This window comes from Azolla caroliniana, unplaced genomic scaffold, assembly GCF_043228905.1.
Source record: "Azolla caroliniana isolate FFs.n. ecotype wild unplaced genomic scaffold, voAzoCaro1.0.p SCAF_669, whole genome shotgun sequence".
In the NCBI taxonomy this organism is placed as follows: Eukaryota; Viridiplantae; Streptophyta; class Polypodiopsida; order Salviniales; family Salviniaceae; genus Azolla; species Azolla caroliniana.
In genome coordinates, this window is record NW_028231104.1 from 122 (window position 1) to 11238 (window position 11117).

The 11117-nt window shown below is 39.0% G+C and overlaps 2 protein-coding genes across 3 annotated transcripts; one reads left to right on the plus strand and one right to left on the minus strand.

Moving 5' to 3' along the window:
* Positions 1–373: 373 nt before the first annotated feature.
* Positions 374–969, plus strand: LOC147847786 (secreted RxLR effector protein 161-like; the record flags this gene model as incomplete). Its single annotated transcript, XM_087338831.1, has 2 exons — positions 374–467; positions 539–969. Coding segments are annotated over 2 exons (525 nt in total), but the record flags the coding sequence as incomplete, so codon positions are not given.
* Positions 970–7057: 6088 nt separating this feature from the next.
* LOC147847787 (uncharacterized) lies at positions 7058–10360 on the minus strand. 2 transcript variants are annotated; one of them, XM_087338832.1, is made up of 5 exons: positions 9848–10360; positions 9355–9516; positions 8353–8595; positions 7975–8140; positions 7058–7416 (listed from the first exon to the last, which is right to left on the minus strand). In XM_087338832.1, exons 1-5 carry the CDS (start codon positions 10330–10332, stop codon positions 7414–7416), a joined length of 1059 nt encoding a protein of 352 aa, XP_087194958.1. In that variant the 5' UTR covers positions 10333–10360; the 3' UTR covers positions 7058–7413. The 2 variants fall into 2 exon arrangements, with proteins under 2 accessions (XP_087194958.1, XP_087194959.1); XM_087338833.1 differs by having other exon boundaries at positions 7981–8140; positions 9848–10356.
* Between the last annotated feature and the right edge of the window lie 757 nt (positions 10361–11117).

Genomic DNA, 11117 nt, shown 5'->3' on the forward strand with positions numbered 1-11117 from the left:
ACCTTTACTTGGTAGAACAAGATCAAGCTCTCACCATGCATCCAATAATTTTGTGGATTATTCCGTTGTTGCAACAGCATGTAATGAGGAGCCACTTACTTTTGAAGATGCATGTGATGATCCACATTGGATGAGTGTTATGCAATCAGAAATGGATTCCATTCATAAAAATGGTGCTTGGCCGTATTGGTTGCCAAAAGATATGCACAACAATATGGCATTGATTATGAGGAACCTTTTGCATCCACTTCATACATGACTACCGTTCGTACCTGATGGAGAGATATAGAAAAAGATAGAGAAGAGAAGAGGAAGAGAAAGGAGGACTGGGTCATGTGATGCAAAACTTGACATTCTTATGGCTGATTTGTAGCATACTTTTGATGTCACTTATCTTGGTCTTTTGAGCTACTATCTTGGCATCCAGTTTGTATCCGTTGAGGGGGAATGGTTATGCATCAAGGAAAGTATGTTGAAAAACTACTTTAGTGTTTTGACTTTGAGGATTGCAAGCTGGTTTCTACACCTGTGGAGATAGGATTTAGGTTCTCAGTTGAGGATTCTAGTGATGCATTTGAGACTTCTCTTTATCAGCAAGTTGTGGGATGTCCTATATATGCAGGCAATACAAGGCCAGATATACAGTATACAGTTTCCCACTTTAGTCAATTCATGCATAGCCCTGGCACTAAGCATTGGCTAGCAGTGAAACGGGTGTTTCGATATCTTAGAGGCACTTTGAGCTTGGGTCTCTTTTATGGCAGAGATACTCAGCCATGCTTGCATGCTTTTACAGATAGTGATTGGGCTGGTTGTTACGATACTTGCATGTCCACTCGTGGTAACTGCTTTTTCCTTGGAAACTCATGTATATCTTGGTTTAGTAAAAAGCAACCTACATTGGCGACATCGAGTTGTGAAGCTGCGTATAGGGCAGTTTTCACAGCTCAGTGGAGTGTATATGGCTGAGACGCCTTTTGATGGATCTTTGCATGGAGATTTATGCTGCTACACATATTCTCATAGATAGTCAGAGTGCATTGGTTGTTGCACGAAATCCTGTATTTCATGCACATACCAAACATATTGAGGTGCATTATCACTATGTGAGAGAGTGAGCGCCTTCATGCAGGAGATATTGATTTGGCATATGTGCCTACACAAGGTAATGTGGCAAACATATTCACCAAAGCTCTTCCACAAGAGAAGTTTGAAGCTTTTCGCAAAGCTTTAGGTTTATTGCCTTGTGGGGGTTTATCTGTCACTCCCTGTATGTGTTCACATCATTCGCTTCAGGGGGGTTTGTTACACTTATGTGTTCCTTGAGTAGCTTTGATGTGGACCTTTTCCCTATACGTGGGCACTTTTTACTCTAGTGTTGGCTTGAGGTTTTCTCCCCATGTTACCACATACATGCTTCACTCATATGTGGTGTTACTTAGTATTTAGGGATATATTTTTCAGCTCTTACCTAAGTTTAAACATTATTCATCAATAGAGAGAGCTATTCCAACCATTATCTTCTCTATGTGAGTGTTGTGTTTGTACTTCTTGTGTGTGCTTCTTGTGTGTTTGTACACTCCTACACACACCCAACAGGATCCTCCTCTGCTTTCATATCTTTGTTAGACACGTACACGGTGATAGCTTCCACTACATCAATTTCGAACAACGGAACTATCCTTGGATTTTCCTCGAGGTAGCAGTACACCTTATCATCTACTAATCCGTCCAACATGTGGACTCCTACGTATAGTGGTGTCAGTTGCTTTGTGTTGGTCACGTGCTCTTGCGTCAATACCCGAACCTTGGTCTTTCCCCGTTAGAAACTAGTAATGTTCTTCTGCCAGTTTTGCTTAATGTGTGTGGTTCTCAGCCATGGTCATCCTAGTAGCAAAGGATACGCCCCTAGCGTACTACCACCACAAAAATTTGGAATGGGTGTCCCCCCATGGCCATTTCAAGATTCCAGATAAGCCTTGTTGGTCAGACTGAACTAGTGTCTTCCATTCATAACTAGAATGGACATGGTTCCCATTCAAGAATGCCTAATTTATCACATGTGTTGTCACTGATTACATTCGCATCGAAAGCTCCATCAATTATTGTTCCCGACAGTTCCTTTCCTCAGATGATCATCGTCACCGTCGGATTATGCTCATCCATCACTGTGGGTCAATCACTTGGATTTGTGAAGTATGTTGGGGCCAACGACGGCTTCTATTGGGTAATGATTGTCGTTAGTGTTTCCGTGATTTTGGGCACTAATTTAAGTAAGCCGGCTAATGGCAGGGTAATTTGGCATTGGGTCAATGCTTGCTAGGCGGGGTCCTTGTCTAATAATTGTATCACTGATTATGACTTTGATTCGGCCGATTGTTGTGCCAAGTCGTGTTGCATCTTTTCCACATTCTGTTGATTCACTTTTTCCACCAATTCCTTCACTGCCTTGCGCACTGCCTCTTGTGTGGCCCACTCATCCAAATTCTCTTTTCGGCGTGTCATGACTTGCTAGACCTCAGCCACCTCTACTACCAACATGTTACTAATGGTGCTTTGCCTTTTTCCTTCTTTGGGCATTGTGGAGCGTAATGCCCATCCTTTCTGCAATGAGAGAAAACAGTTAGGAATACACATCGTAAGAGTAAGAGTAAGAGTAAGGGAGACTGAATGAGCAGACAACAACATATCTATTACACGAAAAGACTCAATACTTACAATTGCGCTCATAGAGCACTTTTTATACAATCTTCTAACATAGGCTGACTCAAGTACTAACAAGTACTTGAATGCTCATAACTAAGCATCTGACACTTATTCCCAAAAATATTCCTATTACTATGAATAGGTGCATCTGCCCTAATGGCCCGTCAGTTCCTGCCAATCTGGTCTAGTTGATTGGCCTTCGTCTGATCCGACTTTTGACTTCTTCAACCGGTCTGACCCTAGCCGACTAGCCTTCGTCCAATCTGGCTTCCGTCTTCTTCAACCAGTCGGCCCATGTTGAGCTTGTCTTCTTCAACCGAGCACAGAGATGACTCCGGCCTAACCGATTCGGCTGACAACAACATATCATCTCTTTGTATTATCTATATGTTGTTTTCTTTCATTCATTACAGATTCTTTTGTATACGCCTACGCCATTATGGGGGAGTGTCGAATATGATAATATAATGGACATATTCACACTACCCCATTGGACAAACTAAAGTAGGCTATATTAGTAATTAGCATAAAGGATAGTTGCCCTAATTTGGTTAGTATATAACCAACTTGTAACCTAGTTTGTAAGACGATGTTGCCATGTGAATAATACAATTATTGTTGTGTGCCTTATTTTTCCTCTCTCTACCTTCTTGTTTCTTATAGTTTGTTTTTGTCATCTCCGTTCATTTGTTTAATGTTCAACCACTTGTTGTCTTAATACATAGTGTTGTGTTTTACATCGTTATTGACAACCTTGTTCCCAACACGAAGCTCTACCCGCAAGTTTTTTTTTCCTCTTTATCATCTCTATCTACATTTATTTCTTCTTCTTTCTTCTCCGGTCCATGTAATGAGACCAAGTTTCTACTCATTGTATTTACTTATTTTCTTAATTTGGTGTTGTTTATAATATATCTATATATATATATGTTGAAAAACAGTGCTCGGCCGCAGCCGAGGAATAGGATCAACACTTAGAAAACAGGAAATACAGAATGCACGAGACAATAGAGAGAAGAGTACACGGGATGTTTTACGTGGAAAAACCCTAACTGGGGAAAAACCACGGGAGTCCTCAAACTCCAACTATCACTATAGACAGAGATGTACAATGGTGAAGCTACAAGGCAACAACCTTGAGCTCACTGTCTTCGCCACAGGCGGCGGTAATACACAGAGGCAACGACCTCTTCGTCTCTCTCTCTCTCTCTCTCTCGGCTGCTCTCACTTCGCTCCCTCTTAGTGGAAAACAGAGAATGAGCAACAACATAAACTGTCTGCCCTAAGTCATATTTATACACATATGACTTTCGGGCTATTTACAAATATAGCCTCAAGGGCTCTTAGCAAACATATTCACAAATATGTCCCCGCATCCGGATCTCTCTCCGGGTACATTCGTCATCCGGCTCCGTAACCGGGGTCTTCGTCATCCGGCTCCGTAACCGGGGTCTTCATCATCCGGCTCCGAAACCGGGGTCTTCATCATCCGGCTCCGTAACCGGGGTCTTCAGCATCCGGCTCCGTAACCGGCTTGCCGTCATTTATCTCCGGGGACATCCCATCCGGAGGGACCGAAATCCCAACAATATATAGCGACAAACCTCACATCGATAGACTTCAAAAAGAGTTACAAAGTAGCATAGAAATATTGCAAACATACCAAGAAGACCGTTTTATGTGGATTAAAGTCCTCACTACCAAGGACCAGGTAGTATTTCTTGTCATTTGTTACTTTCCCCCAAAAGGATGCCATTATAATATGGCTTGAGAGGTGGGGTTAGCAAATCAAGGAGTACCATGCAGGCCTAATAGACGAGGAAAATAGGAATTAGAAAAAGCACCCCCTAATAGAAAGGAAACACCTCCTACAATCAAGAAAATTAATGCCAGGCTTGAAAGAGAACTTAATGCCATAGAAATAACCGTAATATTCACGTCCCAAAACAAGGAGGATTAGTGCTTTGTTTCAAATCACATGTTAAGTGGAAGAGGGATCTTGGAATCTCCCTAATACCCCAAAATTGCATAGAAGAAGAAGAAGAAGACTAAGCCCAAACCTTAAATTCATTTCTTCCCTTCCGTTCTCCTCCCGCACTCCAAAGGAAACCCCCCCCAAAAAATGAATAACAAATTTGTTGGGAAATAGGTCTATCCGGATGGGAAGGAAAGCACGAGCCGAATCGGATGGAGTCGATAGGTAACTCGGTCAAGGCCGATAGGCCGAGGCCAAAAAATTGACTGACCCATAACCGATCGATAACCAATTTGGCTATTATCGGCTGAATCCAACTAGGCTATATTTGTAAATAGCCTAGATGTGCCCATTATGGCTATATTTGTAAATATAAATATAGTTAGGGCAAGTAGTTATGATGTGAGAGCGAATGAAGCGAATCAATAGTGTAACTAGAGAGAGAGAGAGAGAGAGAGAGAGAGAGAGAGAGAGAGAGAGTGAGTATAACTCCTCTGTAACCGTCTGTGGATGAGGAAGAACTCAAGGTTGTTGTCTTGTTGTTTCTTATTGTACATTCTTCTTACCTTAGTCACTCGTTCGGAGTTTGTGGACTCTCGTGGTATTTCCCTTTCAGGGTTTCCACGTTAAAAATACTTTTTCCTTTGTGTCAGTGCATCATTTATGTTATTTCAGTTTTCTATCATTCTCATTTGTGCTTGATAATTGATTGTGGCCGCTCCCATATTCATCATAACAAACACTCCATTCACTCCTACCTAGCCAAGCCAAACCTCCTACCTTTTCACCCTAGTAAATTCGTTAACTACATGGGACATGCTCCTTTACTCATCATATTATTTTTCACATCCTTATACATCCAATCTATCACATCTTGAAGCCTTTTCCATTATTTTTCTACTCTTGGACCCGCCACGTCACAATAACATAATGTCACTACGATTTGAAAGTATATATATATATACCATGGTAGTGCAAATAGGATTTGAAACCATTTTTGAATTTTTATGATAATTTTAGCATGTAAGAGAAGAGCATGTATATTGTTGCTATTGTAATTGCACTATGCCACAACAACATAATTGCACTACAATTCTTAGGATGATTTGAAACCATTTTCAATTCATTATGATACTTTTAGCATATAAGAGAAGAGCATGTATTCAAACGATATAATTAAGTATGCATGAATAAATCAAGAGGATTATTAAGTATTGTTTTGTTTGTGAAGAACTGTTATCAAACGCAAGTTGTTTTAAGGGATACTTTTGGTTGACATATTGTTATTGAGATTTTCTGTAAGGATCAACTATTATGGATAGTAGGAGTGTATGCACGAAATGTTGCTAATAAAAGAAGATTATTGTCGTAATCTTTGTTGGCTACTCTTAGAGTTGACAAACTAGGACTATTGAGGGGGGATCTCAATCCTTGTTGTGACAATGATTAGTCAACTTCAGTGCATTCTATCATGGATACTTTGGAATTATGTGCTTGGGATCAAATTATAGGTGAATATCGAGGGACCCTAGTTATATTTTTCATTTCATATATGAGCTAGTTGATTACTCTTTTCTCAAAAATTTGTCTAAAGATGAGGTGTGCTCTAGATATTTCAAATAATAATGTGTGTAAAGTATCTAGATATTATGGAAGGCAAAATGTATGTTTGAAGAATCAAATGTAACATGTACTAACTATTTTGATAGAGAGATATAAGTGCATAGTCAATATCTGGCGAGATGGTGTAGATTCATTGAAAATCCAATCTATTCTATCAAAAACATCAACCATGGATGCAAAAATAAAGAGTAATTAACAAATTTGTGAGCATAAGTTGAAGCAAGTGGTTATGGATAATAATTGTCAAAACACATTCTTTCTTCAATTCTCTTCATGAGACCTGTGTTAAATGTACTATGGCTAAGAGTATATTTGGGCAATTAGATTATTTTGATCCACATATCATTGTTTGAGAATGTGAGGATCATTTCACACATTTATTTCATTCAGATTGGAATATTCATGAGCATGTCAAATAAGCTACTAACATCTGTGTTTGGGATATAGGAAATCATGTAATTCATTACTTGTGCTCGCCCTTGAGTCGATTACTATTCGTAAATATGTTCATCAAGGATGCACTTTCAGTCTTTTCTTGTTTGCATGATTAACCGCCCTCTTTTAATACATTTTCATTATTAGTCAGCATTGGATTGGGTATTAGATGGGATTTCTTTACCATCAAGAAATTCTTGTGTTTAAGCCTTAGTGGATGATCATGTTATACATTTGGGGACACATTCATATATGTTGCAAAAGTTATGTAAGTGTGCTATCTGTTTGCTATTGTTTCAGATTCAAAATATAAATATGAGGAAATGAAATCTTATTTCATGTACAAAGAAGAACTTAGAGAAGGTTGGATGGTTAGAGAGTCGACAAATGCATAGTAGAATCATCAACAGTGAATGATTGCCACATCTTCTCAGGATATGAGCTCCCACATCACACTGGCATTATGTTAAGCACTCGTATATACCAACAGACTATTTCCTTCAGTTATATGATCTTTACACTCAATAATGTCGATAAAGGAAATGGTCGGTCCTACATAGGGTCAAAAGAATGAAGTATATACAATACAAGGAGGTGTTCAATGAAACACTTTCATTTTTTAGGAAAAAGAAAGAAATCATCGAAATACCTTTCTTCACCAAGTGTATACGTTATCACTGCAACAAAGAAAGGAAATAAATCAAATGTCATTTAATTTGTCAAGAGAATCAACCCGAAATTTTCACAGCCATAAAATATATTGAAAACATTCCAGTATTGATAGGCCCTTACAAGACAGCTTAAAACACGCAATTGCAAAGTATGCTAGGTTAACTTAAAACATTTAACTAAAATATGCCCCAGACAAAAGAAACTAAAACTGTAATAAATTTCCTTGGTTTTACTTCTGGGCCAATCAAGAATGCCATTACTCTACTCAGAACTGTAAAGCAAAACAAGGCATCGTGCGTCAAAGCAGGATATGAAAGCATTGCATATAAATAATATCAAAGAAATTGTATAGATAGATAGTTAGGTAGCTAATAGTGTGTTTTCTAAGCTTTAAGGTCATGGGTATCACAAAAAAAAAAACATCTCTATTTTGATCTTGACACCCAGACAGAGTTGAAGAAAACCATTGAGGAAAAGCAATCATGGCATCATGATTTTGTATGAGGCAAATGCTAGACAGTAAAACTAAGAAATCAATACAGATTTGCGAAGAGAGAATGTACACATACACCAAGTGTTGAAGGCTTGTGCTCCAATGCATCACACTGCACTTCCAAAGCATTCACCTCTTCTTCAAGCTCCTTTATCTTTTGTTCGTATTCCTGTGCCTCTCTCCTGACCTTGTTTAGTTGTGTTTCCATCTTCAAAAAGGTGCCGGATGATTGTGTCCTACAAGTGAGCATGCCAGCCATATGACAGTTTTTTACCACAAAACAGCAAAAAAATGAAGAAAGACGGGAATCTGAATCCTCAAGTTCAGAGTTTATGATGACTCAAATCTCAGGCTTCCAATTCAATTTGCTAAAGAGAAGAAGAGATAAGTTTTGTTATTTGAGATGAGAATAAAGAAGCATATATTAGTTGAGCAAAAGGTAGTGTACCTTTCAAGGTCACTAGGTAACCTTCTGAGCTCATCATTGAACTTCTCCAAATATGCATCCCGATTAAATATCACATTATATATGACAACACCATTTCTGCCCCAGAAGGCATAGAAAACAACACCAGCTGCAGCTATAGATAAGAAACACCGACCGGTGGATTCATTATATACATCCGTCTGAAGAGTTACCAGAGATAAGAGGAACAGGAAAACTGAGAGCACACCACACCTCCGAATCACCCTGCAAGACGGACAGTTTAGATTTGATGTTCGATCATATTATATATGGAAGAAAGTTTAGATATTAATCGGTTTGTGGCATCTCATGTACACATTGATCTTGCAAAAACAACAAAGAATGATGACAGAAAGAAATGAAATGGCTGTCAGTAACTCTGCAAGCATGTACATCAGCTTGTGATCAAATTGAGGCAGAAGCTTTACAGTTAGGATTAACATTCGGTTAATTCGTTTCAACACTATCCTGCTCTGCTTCAGGCATGAAACACTAAGTTCAGTTTGACATGATGATTGTGGTCAATAGGAATTTCAGGCACAATCTCTGTAGTAGTAGTAGATTGGTTTTTAATGCTGGATCAATTTTTAGATCTACTGGATGTAGTTTTACGTTTAAATTACAAGAAAAAGTCTCGTATTTCTTTTTGTCTTCTCTACATAGGAATGAGACATGCTTGCGAGGTGTAAGTTAATTCACTACTACAAATTAATATGGACCGTCATCAACACGATGAAGAGAAGGGATATATATAGTACAGATGTAATGAGCCCAAGATTCTATGGGGACAAACGAAGAAAGCAATTTCCATCAATATCAATGTCCTATAAATAGAAAGAACACAACTACTACTTGAATAATAGGCCAAGACCATGAAATGAATGTTTGTATTCCTTTTTGATAAAACCTGAATCCTTCATTCTTAATGTAACAGTGTTTTTTTTTTGTTTTTTCTATTAAGTACATGGGCTGCCAAATACACACCTGTATTCATTAAACTGAGCCATGGTGTTCCGAAGTCTGAATCCGAAACCCATTAAAATAAGATAATTTATAAACTGAAGAAGCACCATCCCAAAAACCCATACCGGCTTGGAAACAAATACACAGTGTCCTTTATTCGGATCTCCTGGCATGGTTTCAAACCTGATGCATAAATACACACACAAAAATACACTTGATTAATTCCATACTTAAATAAACATCTATCTTTACACACACAAATTCAAATTTGGTTTGATCATTTCTTTGTAAATAATTTCTGTGTTGTGGATTTTCACTTCACCACTGAGGTTTAGCATCAATAATTTAATTTATGTGACTACAAAACCCTTTCTTTTACCTTCAAACCAACTCACAAAGCATCAATCAAACTAAAAGCATCATTATAGGCACCCTTTTCTCCTCAAAAAATGTTTCAAAGGTCTACTAAACAAGAGTGACGATGATGAGGACGAGGACGAGGACGACCACTTACTTGAGCACTTTTTTGCTTTTTATGGTGGCGGCGATTGCAAAGGTGATGAAAGGGAGCGAGAGTGGCAGAATAAAAACATATTCATGGATACAAGTCAACGATTTCCATACAAAGATCTGATATAGGGTGAAAAACCGAACCGTTAAACAATTGAGCCAAAGAGAGTATCCAAAGCAAGCTTGGATCCAAAAGGTCCAAAGAATGCATAAGTCGAGGCCCGAATGTCGGCTCCTAGCAAAATGGTTATTCACAATAAGGCTGGAGAGGACCCACATCAAGCCACCGATGGAGCTGAGGAGAGTGAGGGGCAAGCTTTTGGTCTTGATCGGGCGGTATCCTCGGTAATAGAAGAGGACGAGGTTACCCAATAGCATGAGGAAGCCGCCCGCAGAGATGATGGAGACAGTGATGTAGTCGGGGGCGGAGGGGGGTTTGGGAAAGTGGGGGGTGCTTTCTCGCGGGGTAGAAGAATCAGTGATTGACATTCTTCAGTCTTCTCTGATCTTCTTGTACTCCTCCCCTGCAGGTCTTGGTATATAATATTCCCACAGAGAGTATGTATCTGAATATGCTGCTCTATGCAGCCACTGTACGAGGGAGACTTTATGATTGACTGGACTGGACTGGACTGGACTGGACTGGACTGGACTGGATTGGACTGGACCTGCTGCTGCTGCTGCTGCTGCTGCTTGCTACCAAAGCAATCGATTATGAATCATTGAGAAGGAAGGGATCAGAGCACTCATCAACATGTATGTAGTCGGGCATATTTCTGTCTGCTCCCCAGTGGGGCTCCACGTCTTGTCTCCTCGCCTCTTGCCTCTCTGTTCCTTCCTTTCCCTTTTTTTGTGTGTTGTGTGGCCGTCGTTGCTGCTATAAAACATGCTGAAGTCAATGGAATGACTAAGATTAGTTACTACTCTATATCTATCTATCTATCTATCTATATACATACATGATACATATATGATATATATATATATATATATGCTCAAATCCAATGAACGTCTTGTATCTCTCTCTATTTAGACTCCAAAGAGGCACCATTGTATTTGGGCAAAGTTTTTAACCCCTATCCCAAAAAAATTCCTCCTCCTCATTATCCTCACCAGAATTTTTTAAATTTTAACCCACCAATTCCCTATCACATCACAGTTAATGTCAACCAAAACTCTTTCAAATTCTAAAAGAAAAAAATCATCACATACCCAATTGTATAACATGAACATTTGTAAGAAAATTTTACAAAACCCCTACTTCCTTCTATTGT

What these genes read in the sequence shown, in the direction of transcription:
- LOC147847787 (XM_087338832.1), bottom strand. Translation starts at nt 10,332, where the DNA reads ATGTCAATCACTGATTCTTCTACCCCGCGAGAAAGCACCCCCCACTTT. An exon ending in GCTCAGTTTAATGAATACAG is followed by an intron (nt 8,596 to 9,354) that starts GTGTGTATTTGG and finishes TCCGTCTTGCAG; the next exon opens with GGTGATTCGGAGGTGTGGTG. An exon ending in TTACCTAGTGACCTTGAAAG is followed by an intron (nt 8,141 to 8,352) that starts GTACACTACCTT and finishes GCTCACTTGTAG; the next exon opens with GACACAATCATCCGGCACCT.